General features: G+C 55.4%; 4 protein-coding genes across 10 annotated transcripts in view; 1 reads left to right on the forward strand and 3 right to left on the reverse strand.

The window, feature by feature from the left end:
• Positions 1–5,718, reverse strand: part of CHD5 (chromodomain helicase DNA binding protein 5) — a 239,481-nt gene extending 233,763 nt beyond the window's left edge. The window contains exon 1 of the mRNA XM_050786845.1: positions 5,700–5,718. The gene's annotated coding sequence lies outside the window, so the exon portion shown is untranslated. The remainder of the gene's footprint in view (positions 1–5,699) is intronic.
• The window catches only part of RPL22 (ribosomal protein L22), a 286,932-nt gene that overhangs the window by 147,710 nt on the left and 115,447 nt on the right, over positions 1–23,775 (reverse strand). The window lies entirely within an intron of this gene.
• The window catches only part of THAP3 (THAP domain containing 3), a 399,270-nt gene that overhangs the window by 86,694 nt on the left and 288,801 nt on the right, over positions 1–23,775 (forward strand). The gene's annotated exons all lie outside the window — the stretch shown is intronic.
• ACOT7 (acyl-CoA thioesterase 7) overlaps positions 1–23,775 on the reverse strand; it is a 193,562-nt gene that overhangs the window by 65,464 nt on the left and 104,323 nt on the right. For both annotated transcript variants that reach the window (XM_050787345.1, XM_050787355.1), the window contains 3 exons: positions 22,135–22,252; positions 10,995–11,151; positions 5,350–5,441 (listed from right to left, as the gene is read on the reverse strand). In XM_050787345.1, coding sequence (XP_050643302.1) covers positions 5,350–5,441; positions 10,995–11,151; positions 22,135–22,252 — 367 coding nt within the window. The remainder of the gene's footprint in view (positions 1–5,349; positions 5,442–10,994; positions 11,152–22,134; positions 22,253–23,775) is intronic.

The following is a 23,775-nucleotide window of genomic DNA, read 5'->3' on the forward strand; positions in this document are numbered from 1 at the left end:
CACAGTGGAGGGGACACACCACACTCCCTCCCCATGGGACCTCAGAGGGGCCCTCAGGGCCTGTGTGCTGGCCCCAGGCCGGTTCCAGACCCTCTGCCTGCTCCATCCCCCAGGACCTTCTCCCTCCCTGACAGCCTAGCCAGGGGCCAACTACCACCTGGCTGTTCTGATTAACCTCAACTTCTGCTCTCACCGTTCACTCACCCAACCATTCCAACTGAGCCTGTGGGGAAGCCACAGAACCCAGGGCCCCTCTGGGCCCCTCCCGGCCGCCTGTTGAAGCCCCTCTGACCTAAGCAAGTTCACTTCAGATGGCTGTGTTAGGCCTTCTTTCGAAAGTCAGTTTTAAACATCTCGATAATTCCTGCTCATGGCTCAGCTCCCAAACTGTGCAGGGCCTGAGCACCATTCACCATTCCTCGGCTTAATTATCCATCATCTTCAGTTGAGAACCCATCTTCAAAAGAGGCTGGGAAGGGAGCTGAAGGGTTTGTTCAAAAGAAGCAAACCGTGGGGAGTGTTTTAAGTTGCAGTGGATAATTCAACCTTTTCCTCCATAAATAAATCACGTCCTAATGTTCCACCAGCCAAGTCATGACTGTGAGAGGAGAGTCTGTGCTGTGTGTCGACCTAGCAACATTGGTGGGTGAACTTCAGCATCCTCAAGAAATGCCTTTTAAAGGGAACTTTTTTTAAAGGAGCCACCCCCTGGTCTAATACATCCTTGTGGCATCCAGTACATTTGTCTGGGCTTGGCGGGCACACAGGGAAATGATGGGGCCCGGTCCTGGACACAAGCCACGAGGAGAAGCCAGGCCTACTCCCCAACGCTGCCTTTCCATCTGGGAACAAAACCGCTGGAACATTTTAATGATGGCTGGCACCTAATTCTCACCCCCGAGGGCTCATCAAACCCAACTGATCTGAAGCAGCAGACAGCGTGGCCCAAATGTCTGAGAGACAGGCTGTGAACCTCTTCGCTCAAGCACGTATTCAGACATTTGAAAAAAACCAAAGCATCCACCCCCGACGGCCACTCAGCATGTCCAGGGCTGCGGTTGCCCCTCCGGTCATCCTGGGCCCCTCAGGCCCATCACAGGGACACCGAAGTTCCATGCTCACTGGGAAAGCTGCAGGCAGGCTGGGGAGGAAGGTGGAACAAAGAAAAGATGTCCTGCACTGGACGACTGTGCACACGGCCAGCAGCTGGGTTCCTCCAGGGAGATGCACACATCCAGGAAACCAGAGCGTGTGTGTGTGTGCGCATGCGTGTTCAAGATATCTATATGCATACGTATGTGACATCTCTATCTGTATGTGTATACATATTATATATATCTGCATATCTACAGATACAGGGATGTACATTTTCCTAAATCTGGGATGGCTGTAGAAAGGTCCGCAGGAGCATGCTCATGGAATATAAGACAGCCCTGTGGCCAGGCCACCAGCAGATAAGCATATGCTCACCGGAGCCAGGGAACGAAGCTGCACTTTCCGGGACTCCGAAACAGGCCTCTGGCTGGGCCCACTCGTGAAAAACAGGAGACCCAGATTCCAAATCAGCGGGAGGTTTATACTACGTGGGCCTAGCATGTGTTGGGGGGAAGACAGTGCAAACAGCTCTGAGCAGCAGCTGCAGCTGCGAACTGTGCAGCCTCTCCCATCTGCAGCTCTGGCTGCCTCGGCTCCGCGGAATGGTTTCCACAACTCCCTGACAAGGCCAAGTTGATATTTATGTCTCATCAAACCCACTATACAAAGGAAATGAAAAAGCAACCGGGAGCTCCTCCAGGATGTGGGAGGGAGGGAGCTAATTACTGGGCAAGGAGAGGCGAGGCTAAGAGGGGCCACGCTGAAAGCGCCCTGTCCCTGCGCTGAGGGGACGGGAGCCAGGGGAGTCTGAAGCTACCCGTCCCCTCCACTGGCCAAAACCCAACAGCTCTCGGTGCATCGATCCCAAGCGACAAGGCAGCAAAAGCGACTGTGTTCAGGTCCAGACCCGCCCCTCGGTATCACCCACCTGAGATGTACCATGAGATGCTAAAGCCAGGCATGGGGCCTGGGAGAGATTTCAGAACTGGATAGCATCTGAAAATTAAATCCGTTAAATGCTATGTCTCAATATTTACATGTGATGTAGCTCACTGAACACCAAGGGCTTGGAGAAAAGAATAAATGTGGGGGTGGGTGTGCTTGCAATTCTGCGGAGAACAGTCAGGAGCCCCCAACTGACCCCTGCTCCTTAGGTCTTCAATCACCCCGAGTTAGCACTGCCTGAAAATAACCACAACTTCCATCTCAGCCAAGAAGCAGGGAGAGAGGATAACAGCCCCACGAAGAACAAGAGACGGGGGAGGGTGTTGAACCGAGGGCTGCTGCACTGGGTTGAACAGTGTCCCTCAAAATGTATATCCACCTGAAACCTCAAAATGCAAACACTTCCAAAAACCGGGTCTTTGTAGTTGTAAATAGTTAGAATGAGGTCACAGCGGAATGGGATAGGCCCTAAGCCCAGTGACCCGTGCTCTTGTAAGCAGGCCGTGCGAAGATGGAGGCAGAAGCTTCAGGGACGCAGCCTCAGCCAAGGGACGCCTGGAGCCACGCGGCGCTGGAGAGACCAGGAGGGATCCTCGCCTGGGGCCGATGGAGGGCGCGGGCCCCTGCCCACACCTTTGGACTTCTGGCCTCCAGAACTGTGACAGAATCAACTTCTATTGTTTGAGAGCTACCCAGTCAGTGGCACTTGGTCACAGCAGCCCCAGGACACTGACTCAGGCGGGAGCGTGAGACTTCGGACTCCACACCCTGACCCTGAGCCCCCGCCTGCTGGCCAGATTCTGGCATGCTGCCATCCTGCTCTCATAAAACCAAAGCTGCGGCCGGGCGCGGTGGCTCACGCCTGTAATCCCAGCACTTTGGGAGGCCGAGGCGGGTGGATCACAAGGCCAGGAGATCAAGTCCATCCTGGCTAACACAGTGAAACCCCATCGCTACTAAAAATATAAAAAATTAGCCGGGCATGGTGGTGGGTGCCTGTAGTCCCAGCTACCGGGGAGGCTGAGGCAGGAGAATGGCGTGGACCCAGGAGGCAGAGCTTGCAGTGAGCCGAAATTGCACCACTACACTCCAGCCTGGGCGACAGATCGAGACTCTGTCTCAAAAAAAAAAAAAAAACCAAAGTTACAGCCACCAGCCTTCCCTTCCCTTCCCATTAAATGTGGACAGGGTTCCCCTGTCACCAAGATTTAAAAACAACAACAACAACAAAAAAAAAAACTAGGCCAAACAGCAGCTGGACCCGGCAGCCAGCCACACCCACCTGGGGTGACACCCCACCCAGACCTTCACTGCCCTCTGAGGAGACCCCGGCAGGGTGCCTGGTCAGACACTGAGCTGAGGAGAGACGAGAGGGCAGGAAGCACGTCTCAGGGAGTACCTCCCCAGTCTCACATGGGCAGCGGAAGCAGGGACTGGGGTCCCATCAGCCCTGGTGACCCGGGGGCCACAGGAAGACAAAGAGCCAGGCCTCCTACAGGCGGGAAGTGGCCCGCTCCCAGCAAACGCTGGGGAGGGGACCAGGGCTTCCAAAGTGGCCTGTGCCTGGCAAACACTGGGGAGGGGACCAGGGCTTCCGGCAGCAGCAGGAACACCCAGCATCTCTGTTGGGTCTGGAAGCAAAAAGAGCAGGCACCAATTCCTGACAATCTGGTTCTCAGTTTTATTATTTCTAAAAATGTATTCTATATATATCTCAGCCAGAGGAAAAGCTCCCCGCCGGGGCCCACACTGCAGAGACTCAGAATCCTGGTTCCTTCCCTCTAAGAAGAGCTCCTCCTGGGGGCTGGGCCTGTGGACCGCAGGGTCAGGCTGCGGGAGGAGCTGGTCACACCTGTCCTTGGACTCGCCAATGAACTTGGGGCACAGGAGAAGGAGGCGAGGGAGTACTTTTAGGGAATGAATTAAATTTCTTTTTTTTTTTTTTTTTTTTTTTTTTTTTTTTTTTTTTTTTGAGACGGAGTCTTGCTCTGCCGCCCAGGCTGGGGTGCAGTGGCCGGATCTCAGCTCACTGCAAGCTCCGCCTCCCAGGTTTACGCCATTCTCCTGCCTCAGCCTCCCGAGTAGCTGGGACTACAGGCGCCCGCCACCTCACCTGGCTACTTTTTTGTATTTTTTAGTAGAGAGGGGTTTCACCGTGTTAGCCAGGATGGTCTCGATCTCCTGACCTCGTGATCCGCCCGTCTCGGCCTCCCAAAGTGCTGGGATTACAGGCTTGAGCCACCGCGCCCGGCCTTAAATTTCTTTATTCCCAACGTCTCCCCTCCAAGAGTCTGTTCGTGCAGCTTCCACAGGCTTCGCCCATAGGCCCACCCATGGCGGGACTCCTCTGACAACACAATGAACCGGTATTATGGAAGGTGCTTCCATCGGGTGCGGTGGCTCACGCCTGTAATCCCAGCACTTTGGGAGGCCAAGGTGGGTGGATCATGAGGTCAGGAGATCAAGACCATCCTGGCTAACACGGTGAAACCCCGTCTCTACTAAAAAAAAAAATTAAAAAATTAGCCAAGCGTGGTGGCGGGCGCCTGTAGTCCAGCTACTCAGGAGACTGAGGCAGGAGAATGGCGTGAACCCGGGAGGCGGAGCGTGCAGTGAGCTGAGATCCGGCCACTGCACTCCAACCTGGGCGACAGAGCGAGACTCCGTCTCAAAAAAAAAAAAAAAGAAAAAAGAAAAGTGCTTCCATCACAGCGAAGCCAGAAATGAGAGAAACCCAGAGAAGGAGGCAGACGCCAGCAGGGGACAAGGAGGGAGAAAGACCAAAGCTCACACGAGGAGAGCTGTCTCCACGGCCACTGCGTCACAAGCAGAGATCAGAACCAGCTTGCAGGGCCCACGGGGCAGCAGCCGGCCCGGCCCAGGCAGCCTGGTGGTCCTGGCTCCCGAAAGAAGGACACATCACTATCACGATCCTGTCACTGCCTTTTCTCTGGTTAGGGAGTGTGACAAAAAGGTCCCTAGGTTGGAGGGACGTTTACGTCCACAGGTTCTGGGCCAGCTTGCGCTCACATTCCCAGCATGAATTAAACATACACCAGAAGATCCCACACAGACATGTCTCCTCCCCACCCGTGTTTCCTCGAAGGCAGGACAGAAACTCCTGTGGAGCCAGGGATGACCTGCCCAGCCCAGAGGGGACACTGCCTGCTGGCGGACCTGGCACCCTGTGCCCCAGCTTTGACCTGTCGCTCCCTTGGGACGCTTAGCTGAACCAGCCTCCCACCATCAGGCGAGGTGACCTGATCTCTGCCATCTGCCCCCAAGAGAGAAGTAGAAGGGGCACCTTACCACAACAGGAGGCACCTCGAGGACCTTGTCCACGTTCTTCAGCGACAAGGGCACATACCACAGGGTGGCCTTATTGGTCAGCTTTTTGGCACCTTAAGAGAAGAAAATCACATAAGTGATGCCCAGGAGACGGGGCAGCGGTGTGAGCACCAGGCACGTGGCAGATGCTGCTCCGGCCCCCGGTCCCAGCACCCGAAACACCCCGCACTGTATACTACCTCTCTGGCCCTCAACCCCCAAGGCCCCAAGGTCTTTTCAGCATCCTGGCCGGGGAGTGCTGCCATCATGTGAGTGTGGACAAACAGAACAAGAGACCCCAGAGCCCACGGAGAGAGGCTGCGTGGGGCCCACCCCCATCACAATGTATGCCCCCTAAAACTGGCTTGAACTCAGGACTCCAGCCCCTCCCAATGCAACCACTCTGGGGCAGTTTTCCCTTTTCAGGGGTGGCTGAAATGACTTCAGACCACAGTTAAGCCTGGATGGTCCGGAGTTGGTCAGCCACAATACCCAACAGGGATCACCCTGGAGGGCACCAACTGCAGGCAACCTCCTCTTCCTGGTGTTTTGACAGAAAGGGAGCTTGATTACGAAAACACATCAGAGGCTCCCAATGAGCCTGCCAGACAGAGGGGAAGGACTGATGGGCTGCAGGCAGATGCCCTTCGCTCTGCCCAGGGAGACAAGGCTGAACCCACTTCACCCGCTGGCTCAAGTCTCCACCAGCTGATCGCTGCTGACATCAAACGTCAAAATCAAAAGTGCCTTGCTGGGGAACTTGATGTCCTGACGCTCAGACAAGCAACATCTTCTGCAGATCCCATCCACCTGTCTCAGCACTGCCAAGAACTCCCACCAAACGGGGAAGCCCAGAAAGACACTTGGCCCACACAGACGTACAGGCTGCGGAGGCTCAGGAGGATGTGGAGGCTGTGCCCAGGCAGAGCAGCCCAGGGGAGGGGCAGGGGAGACAGCCAGGGCCCCCACAGCCCAAAGCACACAGCAGCAGAGCCAGCTCATCAAAGCCCCATTTTTGCCACCCCAGGAACTTCCTTTCCTTCACACCAGACACTTGGGTGTGGTGCCAGCCCATCCAAAGCTCCACCAGAAGCTTCCGGGTGCCAAGAGATGGGCTATAGGCTGCTGACTCCTTGGGGCACTGAAGCCAGCCACAGAGCAAAGTGGGGCTGCAGGACAGGGAGGCCTGTCTGTGCTGAGAAACACAGGCTCGTGGCCTGTCGGAGCTAAAGCAGCCTAGAGATCCCTGGTGTACACCCCTCACTTGTACAGAAGGAGCCTGAGGCCCAGAGACATCAAGGGGTTTGCCCAGGGTCACACAGCAACTTGGGGCCATACTCCCATGTCCCAGTCATTTCAGAGAAGTATCTGCAAGGATGCCTTTAAAAAGTGGTTTTGTCAGGAGTGGTAGGTGGCTCACACCTGTAATTCCAGCACTCTGAGAGGCTGAGGCGGGTGGATCACTTGAGCTCAGGAGTTCCAGACCAGCCTGGGCAACATGGCGAAACCCCGTCTCTACCAAAAACACAAAAAATTAGCTGGGCATGGTGGTGCGCACCTGTGGTCCCAAACACTGAGATAGGAGGAGCGCTTGAGCCCAGAAGGCGGAGATTACAGTGAGCCTAGATTGCACCACTGCCCTCCAGCCTGGGCGACAGAGCGAGGCCCCGTCTTAAAATAAAAAAATAAATAAAAGTGGCTTCTTCAATGTGGAAGATCCTCACTATAAGGCAGAAGAGGGAACTGCAGGAAATAACAGAGGAAAGGGAGACGGGAGCAGCCCCAGGGCCCTGCCTAAAACCCCCAGAGCAGCTCACTTCCCACCAGTTACCTGAACCTGCCTTCCCAAGGCAAAGTGTTTTTCCTCCTGGATAAACACAGCCCCAGGCTCCAAGTCAAGCCCCAGGGGGCCCATTAAGAAAAGGCCCATGCCTGCCCCTCCTCCCCCCACAGAACACACCGTGAGGGCAAGGGGCTCCCTGGGCTTGGGAACCACAGGCAAATAATATGGGAAAATATTTCCACCGCACTTTGACTGAGAGTGAATCTGACAACCTGCTTTTGGGAATAAAGATTTCCTGTTGAACTCGGCTAGAGCCAGCCTGACAAGCCGGTTTCCATGACAACTCGAGCGGCCCTCTGGACCTAAATGAACACCATGGAGCAAATGAGGCAAACATGCTAATTGTACTTTCTCCATCATTTGATGAAACCATCAAAAGACAACAGCAGTATTAAAAAATATCTCTCGGCCAGCTGCGGTGGCTCACGCCTGTAATCCCAGCACTTTGGCAGGCCGAGGCAGGCAGATCACGAGCTCAGAATCGAGACGATCCTGGCTAACACGGTGAAGCCCCGTGTCTACTAAAAATACAAAAAAATTAGCCGGGCATGGTGACATGTGCCTGTAGTCCCAGCTACTCGGGAGGCTGAGACAGGAGAATCACTTGAACCTGGGAGGCAGAGGTTGTAGTGAGCCAAGATGGCGCCACTGCACCCCAGCCAGGGCGACAGAGCAAGACTCAGTCTCAAAAAAAGAAAAAAAAAAAAACTGTTAAAATCTTAAGAGCTCCCAGCTATTTTTCTGGAGCAATTCGTAGCAATCACATCCCAGTTAGCTTAATATTTTGACAGTTTCTGGGGATAAATAAGCCGCCTCAAAGGCAAGGTTTGCGGGTCGTCTGCCTGGGCCCGTGCTCGCTCAGTGGCCTCATGACGGGCAGCACAGCCCAGGAAGAGGGGACACACAGAACAGGGGACCCCTGCCTCCTGGGGTGGAGACAGCACACGGATGTCACGCACACAGCTTATGACTCCGCCTGTTCCGGGTCAGGGCCCCGGCACGCGTCCTCTGCCCCCACCTGCAATGCCCCTGTCTTTCAGAGGTCACTACCCATTCAGCCAGTGCTCCCCACGTGCCCACCGTGTGCCAGGCGCTGCCCTTGGTGTTGGGGCCTTCATGAGTTCAATTTCCGGGGGACACATGGGCAGATACAGAGAAGGGCCTCAAGAGAACAATAGAGACGGCAGAGAGAGATGGCAGAGAAGCAGAAGCACAGACAAGGAGATGAGCGACACAGAGGGGGAGATGAGACCCGCAGTCACAGAGTGAGAACAGCGGGCTCCGGGGCCTGACCAAGACGCGGAGAAAAGCCACAGCCTCGGGGCTCCAAGGCCTCCCTGCCCAGCCCCTGCTACAGGGAAAAGGCTGAAGCTGGGAGGAAGAACCTGGGGCACTGCCCAGCCCCACTGGGAAAAGCCGTCATGTGCTGGCAAGCGTCTCCTGCCTTCTCCAGGCCTCACATGCATGACAGGGCAATGCCAGCCCTGATGTCCCCAGGGAGGAAGGGTGGGCATCTCTGTCCCTCCTGAGCCCATCCTTTGGAGGAGGAGAAGACCGAGGGCTGTGGTGGCCGGGACACAGCGGGGAGGCTGAGAAGCTCCCAGCACCTTGTGGGTGAGCTGAGGTGGGGGCTGCTCTCTCATGCTTGTGCCTGCCTTGGCTCTGCACAGGAGCCTCTCCTGCTCTCCCCACTCTCAGCTCCTAAAGAGCGAGGGATCCCCAGGAACATGTCAGATTGCGTCATCCTCATCAATACCCCATCAGTGAGAATGTCTCAGCACTGACGCCCAGTTCTTCCTGGTTGCCTCCGCTCATTCACTTATTCATTCATTCATTTGCTCATCCATTATCAGTTCCATGTCTATTATGGGCCAGCAGAAGTGGCCAAGAAAGGGAAGTTCATGATCTGGGGAGATCATCAAGTTCAATACCCCTGACCTTTGGCCTGTATTACTCTGTGCTGTGGGGAGAGCGGGTCCCAACCGTGCTGAAAGCCCAAGAATGCCTTTCGGTCTCCCTGCCTCTCTCCTCATCTCAAACTGCTTGGCCAGGTTCAGAGGCTCCTGCCTGTAAGCCCAGCACTTTGGGAGGCCGAGGTGGGTGGATCAACTGAGATCAGGAGTTTCAGACCACCCTGGCCATCGTGGTGAAACCCTGTCTCTACTAAAAATACAAAAATCAGCCAGGTGTGGTGGCTCACGCCGTAGTCCCAGCTACTCAGGAGGCTGAAGCAGGAGAATAGCTTGAACCTAGGAGGCAGGAGAATAGCTTGAACCTGGGAGGCAGAGGTTGCAGTGAGCCGAGATCATGCCACTGCACTCCAGACTGGGCAACAGAGCAAGACCCTGTCTCAAAAACAACAACAACAAACCGCTCGTCAGGGATTCCTCTGAGGCTGTGGCCTCTGATGGACCACAAAGGGGGCTTCCATGGCAGAAAATCTGCAAAGCAGATCCATTCCCAGCATTTTTGAAGCCACCAACTCCTGCAATGACAAAGGGCGCTGCTGACAGGGCTCTCACAAGCAGGAGGGTCCTGGGAAGCAGGAGAGCGCGGCGGGCCATCCCTCGTCTCCAGGAAGGGGCCAAGGCTCCATCTCCAGCACAGTCAGGAGAAGAGATGCGACCTCACAGGAAATGGCAGGGAACCCCCAAGGCCCCTCAAGTGGGGAACCCACCCAGCCCTGAGCCTCTCCCAAGTCATGGGCACTGCTCCTGATATGGGAGGTGCCCATACACCCCTTCCTGTGCCACGGCCTGAGACCAGCATCCAGGGTCCCTCTGATGTCAGAGGTGCCTGCCGAGGGGGCAACAGGCAATGGGAATGCAGACCACCTTCCACTCCAGGCCCTTGCTCAGCTCAATCTGCCCACCTGCCGGAGCTAGGCTGACACAGCCATTCTAATCACCAACCCTGCTGAGGTCCTCAGAATGTTCTAGATGCATAACTGTGTTTGCTACTGGTCTGTCATGGGGAAGAGGACTCAAGCTCCTTAAATGGCTGTGAACTGGCACTCCACAGGGCAGCCACCGCTGAGGAACAGGCATTGGGAAGAGGAGGAAACCAGCCCAGCCTCTCCTCTGCATGGGAGGACTGGTGACCCAGGAGGTGGCAGGGAGAGGGCCAGGGGCAGGGGAAGAGGCCCGCCTTCCCCCTCACCTCCCGTCCCCAGCCTGGGTATAAAAAGAAGCATGAGCTGGTGAACACTGGAGCCGCCCTCTCCTGCAGCGCCCAGTGGGAAGGGGAAGGGGGTTTCCATGGTTACCATGGCCAAGGAGGAGAACATTCAGATGAAAGCAGAGGCAAAGATTCACCCAGTGAGCTTCTATCTTGAGCCTGGTTTCGGGGCCCCCAGGAGCGGGCAGTGTCCTCTCTGGAGCCAACACCTCCCTATGCTTGAGGAGGGCAAGCAGGGCAGGGAGCCCTGCAGAGGGGTGGATGGTGTGCCCTGGCCTCACAGCCCCGCCCAGTCCCTGCCATGGATGAGCTGGCCACAGGCGGCAGGACGGGCAGCGGTGATGTGCTCAGGCCAGACCCGGACAGCAGGGTTGAGTCCTGCTCTGGGTAACTGAACTCAGGCTCGTATCTTAACTCCTCTGTGCCTGTTTCCTGTCTGCAAAATCAGGGCAATGGACATAGCTGCTCCCAGGGCCGTGTGGGAGGTGAGGGAGGTCTCATTGATGAAAAGGGGCCAGGCCCTGGAGCGTCCTCTGCCCTCAGGAGGGAAGCAGCTGTATAGCCACGGCCCTTAGTGCTCCAGTCGCCACGTCGCTTCCAGAAGTACCTGTGAGGATGTTTTCGGACATCACGTTGACCTGCACCTCCACAGAGTGCTTGGAGGTGTAGGTGATCTCCGCGCTGACGTGCGCCACCTCACCGATGCACATGGGAGACAGGAAGTCAGTGCGCTCAACACGAGCCAGCGCGGCTACACAGCGCTCCTGTGGAGACAGAGGCAGTGGTCAGTCCAGGTCAGCCAGCCCAGCTCCGAGAGCCCCACCCTGGACACGCTCCCTGGAAACTGCCTTTGCTTTCATTCCCCACTGTGAAAGCAACCAATTTATCGCAATTTATTGGCACCGTGCATTCCTTTTCTTTTTTTTTTTTTTTTTCGAGACGGAGTCTCGCTTTGTTGCCCAGGCTGCAGTGCAGTGGCATGATCCTGGCTCACTGCAAGCTCCGCCTCCCGGGTTCACGCCATTCTCCTGCCTCAGCCTCCCGAGTAGCTGGTATTATAAGCGCTCGCCACCACGCCCAGCTAAATTTTTTTTTTTTTTGAGACGGGGTCTCACTCTGTTACCCAGGCTGGAGTGCAGTGGCGCGATCTCCACTCACTGCAAGCTCCGCCTCCTGGGTTCACGCCATTCTCCTGCCTCAACCTCCCAAGTAGCTGGGATTACAGGCACCTGCCACTGCGCCCGGCTAATTTTTTGTATTTTTCATAGAGATGGGGTTTCACCGTGTTAGCCAGGATGGTCTCGATCTCCTGACCTCGTGATCCGCCCGCCTCAGCCTCCCAAAGTGCTGGGATTGCAGGCGTGAGCCACCGCGCCCGGCCTAGCACTGTGCATTCCTAAACACGAAAGCACAGGGATGTAGAGGATCCCTGGAGAGCCCAGCCCAAAGCAGCTGCTGCAGGCGATTCCCCAAGTGGTGGGATCACCAGCTGCTTCTTCCTTTTTTCTGATTTTCTCACAATAGGCATGCATTATTTGCATAATATAAAGTGAAAAAATGCATACATACTCATTATGGAAAATTTGGGAAATATAGAAAAGTGGAAAAAAGGGGAATGTCACCCCTCCCATTCAAAGATAACCATGGTTACTATTTTGGGATCTTTCTTTCCAGGCTTTTTTCCCAAGAATTGGGGTGGGTTTTGTTGTCTCGCTTGCTCGTCTGCCTAGCTCGTTTCGCAGTTTTAGTCTGATATAGCTGTGCAAAAACTAAATATACACCCTTACCTTCTGATTATTTTTCATTCAGCATAGGAAAAATAATCTGCCCATGTTGTGACACATTCTTTGCAATCACTATTCTTTTTTTTTTTTTTTTTTTTTGAGACGGAGTCTTGCTCTGTGCCCCAGGCTGGAGTGCAGTGGCGCGATCTCGGCTCACTGCAAGCTCCGCCCCGCCGGTTTCACACCATTCTCCTGCCTCAGCCTCCCAAGTAGCTGGGACTACAGGCGCCCGCCACCTTGCCCGGCTAATTTTCTTGTATTTTTAGTAGAGACGGGGTTTCACCGTGTTAGCCAGGATGGTCTCGATCTCCTGACCTCGTGATCCGCCCGTCTCGGCCTCCCAAAGTGCTGGGATTACAGGCTTGAGCCACCGCGCCCGGCCTGCAATCACTATTCTTCTTTAGGCGCGGTGGCTCATGACTATAATTCCAGAACTTTGGGAGGCCGAGGTGGGCAGATCACGTGAGGCCAGGAGTTCAAGATCAGCCTGGCCAACATGGTGAAACTCCGTCTCTACTAAAAATACAAAAGTTACCCAGGCGTGGCAGTACACATCTGTAATCCTGGCTACTCAGGAGGCTGAGGTATGAGAATCGGTTGAACTCGGGACAGGGAGATTGCAGTGAGCTGAGATCGCGCCACTGCACTCCAGCCTGGGCGACAGAGCAAGACTCTCTCTCACAAACAACAACAACAACAACGACAAAAACCACTAAATACATTCTCACCTTCCAACTCTTTTTCATTCAATATGGGAAAAATAATCTGCCCGTGTTGTGACTTGGCTCTTTGCAATCATTTTTCTTTTTCTTTTTCTTTTTTTTTTGAGATAGAGTCTCGCTGTGTCGCCCAGGCTGGAATGCAGTGGTACAATCTCAGTTCACTGCAACCTCCACCTCCAGGATTCAGGCAATTCTGTTGCCTCAGCCTCCTGAGTAGCTGGGATTAAGATGTGCACCACCATGCCTGGCTAATTTTTGTATTTTTAGTAAAGATGGGGTTTTACCATGTCGGCCTCAAACTCCTGACCTCAGGTGATCCGCCTGGCTCAGCCTCCCAAAGTGCTGGGATTAAAGGCATGAGCCACCGTTCCTAGCCCAACCACTCTTTTATTTTTATTTTTATTTTGAGACAGAGTTTTACTCTTGTTGCCCAGGCTGGAGTGCAATGGTGCGATCTCAGCTCACCACAACCTCTGCCTCCCAGGTTCAAGCAGTTCTCCTGCCTCAGCCTCCCTAGTGGCTGGGATTACAGGCATGTGCCACCATGCCCGGCTAATTTTGTATTTTTAGTAGAGACAGGGTTTCTCCATGTTGGTCAGGCTGGTCTCGAACTCCTGACCTCAGGTGATCCGCCCGCCTCGGCCTCCCAAAGTGCTGGGATTACAGGTGTGAGCCCCCGCGCCTGGCCCAACTATTCTTTTTAAAAATTTAAATGTTTTTTTGCCGGGCGCGGTGGCTCACACCTGTAATCCCAGCACTTTGGGAGGCCGAGACAGGCGGATCACAAGGTCAGGAGATCAAGACCATCCTGGCTAACATGGTGAAACCCCATCTCCATTAAAAATACAAAAATTAGCCGGGTGCGGTGGCTGGCGCCTATAGTCCCAGCTATACGGGAGGCTGAGGCAGGAGAATGGTGTGAACCCGGGAGGCGGAGCTTGCAGTGAGTGGAGATCGCGCCACTGCACGCCAGCCTGGGCGACAGAGCGAGACTCCGTCTCAAAAAAAAAAAAAAAAAAAAAAAAAATTTAAATGTTTCTTATCCTTCAAATAGGCGACCCATTCTCATGATTCAAAATGTAAAAGGAACAAAAGAGCCTACGGGGCTGGGTCTGCCTCTGGCCACCTCGTCCCTTGTCACACAGGACCCCTTGGCAGCTGCGTCCCATGTGTCAGATCGGACTCCAGGTCTACAACCACAGGGCGGGGCTTCCAGATGGTGGATGTGGACAGGTGGCACTGCGCCTGCTTTTCTCTCTTCATCTACCCTAGGGATCATCCTCTGTAGGTTTGGGTCTTAGTTCACTGGACTGCCATGACAAAATGCCATAGCCTGGGCAGCTCAGGCACAACAGAAATTTATTTCTCACAGTCCTGGAGGCTGGAAGTCTCCAGGGACTTGGGTCATTCCAAGATCAGGGATGGGCAGATTCCATGTCTGGTAAGGGCCAGCTTCCTGGTTCATAGTGCTTCTTGTGTGACCTCACGTGGTGGTTGGGGCAAATGAGCTCCCTCGGGCCCCTTTCATGAGGACATTGATCCCGTTCATGAAGCTCCACCCCCATGCCCTCATCACCTCCCAAAGGCCCCACCCCCTAATACCATCACCCTGGGGGTGAGGATTTCAACACATGGGAGACACAAACACTCCGTCTGAGTGGCCATATGTGAAAGGTTTCCTTATCCTTTCCAGTGACTTCCTTCTCAAGGCACTCCAGTGCAAAATTATTATTTTTAGAGACAGGACCTTGCTGTGTTGCCCAGGCGGGAATGCAATGGCTATTCACAGGCACTATCATGCTCACTGCAGCCTCAAACTCCTCCTGGGCTCAAGTGATCCTCCAGCCTCAGCCTCCTAAGTAGCTGCGACTACAGGCACATGCAACCATACCTAACTTTTTTTTAGAAAATTACTTTCAATGGCTAGCCAGGTGGAATTGAACATTCTTCTTCTTTTATTAGAGATCTGGGGCATCTCCAAATGATTCTCATTATAAACAATGCTGTGATGGGCACCCTTTCACTTAAACATTTTCTGCATTTGGGATTATTTTCTGGGCCCGAGGACAAATACTTTTATATATGGTCCTAAGTGTTTCTCGGTACAGCAGTGACTGGCCTGGCCTTTGGCACCTCACAGCGTCCTGATCAACACTCAGAATTGACTTATTTTTCATCTTTGCTGAATAAATGACACAAAAGGGGCCGGGCGCGGTGGCTCAAGCCTGTAATCCCAGCACTTTGGGAGGCCGAGACGGGCGGATCACGAGGTCAGGAGATCGAGACCATCCTGGCTAACACGGTGAAACCCCGTCTCTACTAAAAAATACAAAAAAACCTAGCCGGGCGAGGTGGCGGGCGTCTATAGTCCCAGCTACTAGGGAGGCTGAGGCAGGAGAATGGCGTGAACCCGGGAGGCGCAGCTTGCAGTGAGCTGAGATCCGGCCACTGCACTCCAGTCTGGGCGACAAAGCGAGACTCTGTCTCAACAAAAAAAAAAAAAAAAAAAAAAAAAATGACACAAAAGATGACCTTGTGTTTGAGCCACGGGGAATGTGAGTCTCCATTTCCCAGAGGACTGCCATGACTTTCTACTGCAACGATCACTTCCTTAGGATGTTGACAGCATGACACTGAGGCACCCTCAGGCTTCCCAGGGCGGGCAGGGAGCAGGTGAGGGAGGGGCCTAGGCCAGCTCCAGCATCACTGGCCCAGGTGATCTTTACAGCACCCAGACAAGGGGTGACACATTAGGCAAGCATCCCAGGGCACACAGAGAGTATGTGGCAGTCACTTCAAGCCCTGGTGTGTGCGTCTGTGCTCTCCCACCTACCGCCTGCCACCCCTAAAGCACCGACGTGCAGCTCACCCACCTACACGAGGACTCACCGAGGTGGGGCAAACATGCAAGCTTCGCGACCCACCCCAAACCCAGCACCTGCTTCTTTGGAGGTACGGCTGGGAGCCTCTGTCTGAGCCCTCTCCCAGGTGCAGGGACTCTGTGACTGCATCTGGGGCTGGGCAGGAAAAGTTCTAGAGCTGGTGAGGGTGGCCTGATGCTTCCCCATTCTGGTTTACATGGCCTTGTCCCCCAGCAAACCCTGCCCTACTCACAACAGGTCATAGTAAAGCGATGCCTGGAACTGTGTCTTTCTCCCGCCAAGTCAATGTACGTGGCTATGGCACCACCCATTGGCCAAAGGCTGTTAGGGCAGGGCTGCACAGAGCCAGGCAAGAATTAGGCACAGCCTCTGGGCAGGGCAGTGCCCATCTTGGAACGAGCCAAGCACTGTCTGCAAGACATAAAAGTGGAATGAAGCCAAGTGTGTGTTGTTTGAGGCTGATTAAGTACATTATGGTATGCCATGCAGACACAGATCAAACAGACCTACAGGCGCATGCTTTTCCGGGGCAGTGGCCTTCCACCTCCCTGCTTTGCAGCTGGTTTCTGGCAGCATCTGTGGGGCTTCTCAGTGCTGGGTGCACAGAGGGGAGTAGGTCAGAGGAGTCTGGGTTCTGGCTGAGCGGACGGACGAGAAGGAAATGAGACCATGCCACATGGCATCAGGTGCTCTCAAGACAGCCCAGAGATGTGAAGGCGGGGCATGACTTCAGATGAGAGGCATTTGAGCTGAGGCCTAGAAGACCAGGTGTTAGGCAGGAGGAGGTAGGGGAAGCATTGGTACCACAGGGAGAGGAAAGAGCAGCAGAGGGGAAAGAGCAGCAGAGCAGAGCGGGGAGGTGGTGGGGAGCCACCAGAACACAGGGACGCAGTGGGAGACATGAACAAAGGTCCAAAGAGGCAGGCTGCCAGGCCTTGCAGGCCAGGATGAGGGGTGGGTCCAAGGGCCTCTCAGAGGAGGCACAAAAGCAGGTTCACTCAGAGAGTGACTTGAGGCAGGAGGAAGGCAGAGTGCACCTCTTTGTGCTGTCCCTCGGGACACCCCTCATGCAGACCCATCCAGGAGCCTTCCCCACAGCGCCACGGGGACACCTGGTAATGGCTTCAAGCCTGTCCTTCACAGGGCAGAAGGCCACTGATGACCCTTAAGCTTGGTTCTCTCCCAGCTTAACATACTAAAGAAAAAAGTAGGGCCAGGCGCGGTGGCTCACGCCTGGAATCCCAGCACTTTGGGAGGCCAAGGTGGGTAGATTGCAAGATCAGGAGTTCGAGGCCAGCATGGCCAACATAGTGAAACCCCGTCTCTACTAAAAATACAAAAATTAGCCTGGTGTGGTGGCACATGCCTATGGTCACAGCTACTCAGGAGGCTGAGGCAGGAGAATCGCTTGAACCCAGGAGGCAGAGGTTGCAGTAAGCTGAGGCCACACCCCTGCACTCCAGCCTGGGCAACAGAGCAAGACTCCATCTCAAAAAAAAAAAAAAAAAAAAAAAGAAGAAAAGTAACATCTCCCAGGCATCCACACAGGAGTCTTGCCATGGTCTCATTTCACTATCAGGAGACCCTGTGGGAGGATTTTGTTTCACTATGTGGCAGCCTGGGAGGCTGAAGAGGTGGCTCTGTGTGTCTGATGGGTACAGATGGCAGGAGCCAGGACCCAGGACGGCTCTGATTTGCTGGTGGGCGGCTGCTTCCCAAGAGCTGGCGGGGCTCTGGGCCCCCAGGGAGTCCATGAAGGCTGGTGTGATCCAAAACTTCGATACATAGACTAACAAGTATTTGCACTCCATAGGAAGAGCTCCCAGCAGCCAGTGCGTCGGATGTGCCCCACACCTCCTGCTCCCAGGACTGCAGGAGCAGGAAAAGCCCCACCCTGCCCTGGGTCAGAGCCATGAGCTCCTGATCAGCACCTGCCCGGAAGCGCCCTCTGCCATGCTCTCAAAAGCAATCAGCATCACATGGCCTGTGAGGCACAGGTGCCCCAGCAAACCACAGGCACGGGGTTCCTCATGGCCACAGGGCTTCCAGCCAGGACAGCAGCTTCAGAGGCAGAGCCCAAAAGAACAGCTCTACTGCTTACTAGCTCTGTGACTTTGTGCAGCGACACCTCTCCATGTCTCAGTCTCTGTAAACACAGGCAATAAATGGTCCCAACAGGCTGCTACAGAGATTCGAGGGGATAATGAACGGGAAGAACTTGGTGCTTAGGAAACGCCCAGGAGACGCAGGGACAGCTGTCTCTCTGACATGCGGGGATAAGGCAACTGACAAACGTGAAGTGCACAGACCATGCCCAGGATCCAATGAGGGCCCAGAGAGGGCGCGGTCTCATCACTGTGCCCAGCCTCGGCCATCTCCTGGCTGATGGCAGCTCTGAGGATGCAGCTGTCTGGAAAGCCACCTAACTGTTCTAGGCCTCAGTTTCCCCACTTGTAAAACAAGGTTAAGAACAGTGTCTGTCTCAGCAGGTGGCTGGGAAGACTATACAGGGAGAGGAAGGGTGAGCCCCAGCACAGCCATGGGCTCATCGTAAGCGCTGGTGGAAGCTCTCCGTGACAGTGACGGTGCCAGGCCCAAGTTCCCAGCATTCATCAGATAATGCCTAAGCATGCTCTATGCCTCAGTCTGGGGAAACCAAGGGCAGAAGTCCTGCCTGCCTTCATGGGGCTACCACTGCGTACAAGGTCAGGAGTGGAGAGCAGCTGGAAGCAGGGAGGGAGCCAGGCCATCAGGCGCACGGCTGGACATCGTGTTTTGTTTTTGTAGGAACAGGGTCTCACTGTCACCCAGGCTGGAGAGCAGTGATGTGATCTCAACTCACTGAAGCCTCGACCTCCCCGAGCTCAGGTGATCCTCCTGCCTCAGCCTCCCGAGGAGCTGAGACTACAGGCACACGCCACCACATCCGGCTAATTTTTGTAGTTTTTGTAGAGACAAAGTTTCATCATGTTGCCCAGGCTGGCCTCAAACTCCTGAGCTCAAGTGATCTGTCCATCTTGGCTTCTCAAAGTGCTGGGATTACAACGTTTTTATGTAGAGCGTGGAAGAAGTGAGGGGAGGGCCCTGTAGATATCTAGGGAAAGCCAGTGCAAAGGCCCAAGGCAGGAATGCACCCAGCAAGTCCAAGAAGCAGCAGAAAAGCCAATGTGGCCAGAGGAGAGTTGAGAAAGAGATGTAGGAGGCGAGGTCCCAGAGCCGCGCTAGGCAGCGACAGGGACTCGTGTGGACGCACCTTTGACTCTGGGCAAAACAGGAGATCTGGAGGGCTCTGAGCAGGCAGTACTGTGCTCTGACTCCACACGTCCCTGGCTACTGGTGGAGAACAAGGCGGCAGGGACCAGCATGCTGGGTGACCTGTCAGGAGGCTGCTGCAGTGATCAGGTGATCGGGTGATCAGGAGAGCAGCACCACTGGACCCCAAGTGAGGGTGGGCCTGGGGGGCTGTGCTCAGATCTGGACTTCCTGGAAGGTAAAGCAGTGGGATCTGCCCCCAGAGCCTCATGAGTGTGGGAGGCAGAGAGGCCGACAGAGGCTCCAGACTCTGAGCCTGAGCACCTGGGGGTTGCAGAGACCATTTACCGAGGGGAGGGAGGCTGGAAGAAGCAAGCCCGGGGCACGGACAGGAGTGTCGTTTTTTTGCACATCAAGGCCAAGCAGGCCAAGAAGGCATCCAGATGGGGCTGGCCAAGAGGCCTCAGCCAGAGACAGAACCTTGGGACTTCCAGCCACAGACTGGAAGGCACCACTAGGGAAGTATGGATGGGGGGGTCCCCTGCCCCACCCAGGGCCCTAGCAAAGCCCTTCTAGGCACCGGGACTGCTCTCACCCCCACACCCTGGGGCTGCCTGGAACTCAGAGACCCCTTCCTAAGCCTAGAATTTCTGGGTCACCATCCTGGGGACCAGCAGCCCAGAGGCTTCTCCAAGCCAATGTGTCAAAACTGTCCCTCCAGCAGCCCCAGATCCGGAGAAGCAAGGAGGGGCAAGTGTTCAAAGCACAGGTTCAAGGCATAGTCACAGCCCAGACCTACCAACTGCCTCCCCAGGTGGCCTCAAGCAAGTGTTCAATCTCTCTGTACCTCAGTTTCCTCATCTATGCGATTGGGATAATAAAAAATAACAACAGCAGCTGGGCGCAGAGGCTCATGCCTGTAATCCCAGTACTTTGTGAGGCCGATGTGGGCAGATCACTTGAAGTCAGGAGTTCGAGACCAGCCCGGCCAACATGGTGAAACCCCGTCTCTACTAAAAATACAGAAAAGTAGCTGGGTGTGGTGGTACACGCCTGTAATCCCAGCTACTCCAGAAGCTGAGGCAGGAGAGAGAACCCGGGAGGCAGATGTTAGAGTGAGCCGGGATCGCACCATTGCACTCCAGCCTGGGTGACAGAGTGAGACTCTGTCTCAGAAAATTAAAAAAAAACAAGAACAGCTACCTCTCTGGGGTGTCGTGAGGATTCCATGAGCTAAACTTTAGCTCCTAAAGCATTTTGGAGCTTTGCAGAATGCCAAGTGCTGACCAAATGGCAGCAAAATAATTCTGCGATTATGAGTGATAGCATCACCCTCTTCGCCTTCCAAGCCCCTCCTTTACCTTTCCTCCCCATCTTGGGGACTTTTCCTTCCCTGTGTCCATCCTCTCCTGCCAGGGACCCTCACTGTCTCTCTCTGGAAGGGTGCAACAGGAATCTGGGACTTGGCCCTCACCCCTGCCCCAGGCTCTCAGGCTCAGGCCCATCCTCCCCACAGCCACCAGAGGGTGCTCTCTGAACGTGACTGAGCTGCACCGGAGCCTCGGGTCCAAGGAATCAATCCAGCCTCAGCCCAGTGATCCACCCCTCGTAAACCAGGCGCTGACAGCAAACTCACTCCTTAACCTGTACCACACAACGTCCCCCACATCCACATCCAACCATCCACACTTACCGTGGCTTGGTTCATTCTACATATGCACACGCACGCACACGCACACACACACACACACACACAGCTTCCACTCCTCCACTGGACACACACTGCCCACTGTTCCAGGCTGAATGCGTGTGCCATGCTCTGTATGACTGTGTCCCCCCAAAATTCCTGTGTTGAAATCCTAACCCCCAAGGGAATGGTAGTAGGAGGCAGGGCCTTCCGGAGGTGATGAAGGCATGGGGACAGAGCCCTCACAAATGGAATTAGTGTCCTTATAAAAGGGCCTAAGAGAGCCCCTCCTGCTAAGTGAGAACACACAGGAAGTGATGTGATGTCTACGAACCAGGAAACAAACGGGCCCTCAACAGACAGAATCTGCCGGCACTCTGATCCTGGACTTCCAGCCTCCAGGGCTGTGAGAAATACGTTTCCGCTGTTCACAAGCCAGCAGGCTGTGGTCTTAGTTCCGACGGCCCAGGCTGACAGAGCCAGCAGCCACTTCCTGCATCTCACCAGCGTGGCTCAGAGCTCACAGCGCCTCCGCTGGTCCCTGGTCTCTGATGTGGCTTCCACTTGGCCTCTTGATAGAGTGGCATCATGCCCGTGCCCACGGTGGGAACCTGCACCTCACACTCCCACTCTCCAAGCTGGGGCTCAGTCTTCCTCCTCTCTGCCTCCCTGGAGGCCACAGCAGGTGTGCTAACCGAGCCCCATAGTGCAAAGGCTGCAGCTGCGGCACCATGGCAGACGCCCTGTCCTCAGTACCCAAGGGCTGGCTTCTCCCCCACAGCTGACCTTCAGAGAAAATGTCCCCTCCCCAGAGCTGGGGATGGCTGAATGTCCTACAGCAGCCCTGAGGTTGACACTAGAGACCATGCCCCTTGTCCCAAGCTTTGGGGTCACAGGGCCCTCCCCAGCTGCACAATTTTGGGGCAGGTGGAGAGCTGCCCCCATCGTGGGCACAGTGGTACCAGGCCAGTGAGCTTCAAAGCCAGGAAGTGGCCAAGTCACAGAGAGCCACAGCACTTGCCATGGCCACCAGGGTTGCTCAGGGACCTCCCCTACATCTGCTGTGTGGCCCCTATGTCTCAGCTCTTGGCCATTGCAATGAAGTCCACCCCACGCAGGCAGGGCATGCTTCTGATCAGGCCCAGGTTGGCAGGGGACGCGGCATGGTGGGCAGTGGTGGAGGGAAGGCCTGTCAGCTTGCTTGACGCTTCATCTCTGGTGGGTTCCCACACCTCCTGGCTGAGGCCAAAACCAAGCATAGCTCTGAGGGTCTGGTACAGAACTGCTTGGGCCCAAAGTTCCCAAGGCCCAGTGCACAAAGGGAGGGAAGGCTGCAGGCCTGGCTCCCCGGGGAACTCCTGTCCTGAACCCATACTGGTGTGGCCTCCAGGGCCCAGAGGTATGGGGCCCACACCCTTACCCCGTTCTGGCTGTTGCAATGCCGGGTACTGATGATGGCGCCTGCCTCCTCGATCATCTTCAGGATGGTTCCCCCATGGACATTGCCGGCCACGTTGGCGTCATCTGGCCGCATGATCCTAGGGCAGAGGAGAAGCAGGATGAGGCCTCTGGAGAGGATGCCATTCATGCAACTGTCACAATCCAAGGAGGGGAGAAGGTCCCCAAAGGGCTCGATGGCTCCTGGAGGAAAGAGAACCTTCTCCATGTCTGGACTCTTCCTAGGTGGTGTGTTCGTCAGGGTGCGGCGCCATCTGCCAGGCCACAGAAGGGGCCCTGAGATGCTGTTTCCACGACAGAGCAGGAGGGCAGAGGGGCACTTTCTCCCCCTGAAGCCACAGGTCCCCGGCCTGCCCTGGCAGGGAAGGGCTGATGGTAAAGACCTTTAAGCAGAGCCACAGGGCAGGAGGTGGCGACTCAGCCCTTGGGGTTCCCAGTGACCAACACAGACTGTGAAAAGAAAATTCCCAGGACCGCCACCACCCCCATCAGGAGTCCCAGAGGAACCAGGTAGCCATGGCTGTTCTGAGAACTAGATATGAGTCACAGCTTCAAGACCCCAGGCCCGGTCAGCAGGTGAGCGCCCGCCCGCTGTGCGCTGAGCTCCTCTGCGGGTCCCGGGAGGGCAGTGTGCAGTCAGGCCCTGGATTGAGGGCAGGGAGCTCTCCTAGGTCCAAAAGAACGAAAACGCCACCTCACTTCCCCAAAGAGGAACAACTTCATCCTTGTTGTGAGAACTGGCAGTGTGGGAGCTCCATGAAATCTCTGGAATCCCAACAAGCCAGCTTGGCAGTCCTACCAGGGCAAGTTGCCTGGCATCTTCCCAGACAGCACCTGGCTAATGAAAGCCACCTTCACAGGCCAAGGCCTGGAGATGAGTGGCAGGCAATGGGCACAGGTCCAGGGTACAGCACCCACCTGCAGCTTGTGCAGCCTGCCCGGCCCTGTTGGCCAGTGTGGGGGGCCCCAGGAGCAGCGTCTCCCCAGGTCTGCATCTCTTCCCCGCTCCTCTAGCGGCTCCAAGGCTGAGCAAGTCTCTCCCCTGAGAGCATTCCTGGCTCTGGCTCTTACTCGCTGAGTAACCTGGGCAAGCTGTCAGAACCCTCACTCCTCCATGTGCTCATCTGTACAATGGGCAGAACGACAGCACTGAAATAGCACTGCCTCACGTGACTGTGGGAGATCATGCAGATCGCGTGCTCACCCCACGACAGTGCTGGCATATGGTACACGGTAGATAGTCCACACGGTAGATAGTCCACACGGTAGATAGTCCACACGTTAACCAGGAGAAGTTTTCCCTCTGCGGTAAGTATTTAGCCAACCTAGTTGGAAGCTCCAAGAAATCCAACCTCTGGCCACAGGATGCCACTTCTAGAGCAAATGACCACAGATGTCCTCCAGCGACCGACAGCTTCCCATCCCCAGCGTCACCCCTCCACCCTGGGTGAGAGTCTATTATGCAAACCAAGGCCATTTAGGCCAACTGGCTGCTGGCCCTGAGGTCAGGCAGGGCCCGAGGTTCCACAGGAGGTTCAGGACAGCGGCCTGTGGAACAGGAAGCACGGCGTGACACACGGCAGCCAGGGGATCCCCAGAGCAC

Source organism: Macaca thibetana, chromosome 1 (assembly GCF_024542745.1).
Source record: "Macaca thibetana thibetana isolate TM-01 chromosome 1, ASM2454274v1, whole genome shotgun sequence".
Lineage (NCBI taxonomy): Eukaryota > Metazoa > Chordata > Mammalia > Primates > Cercopithecidae > Macaca > Macaca thibetana.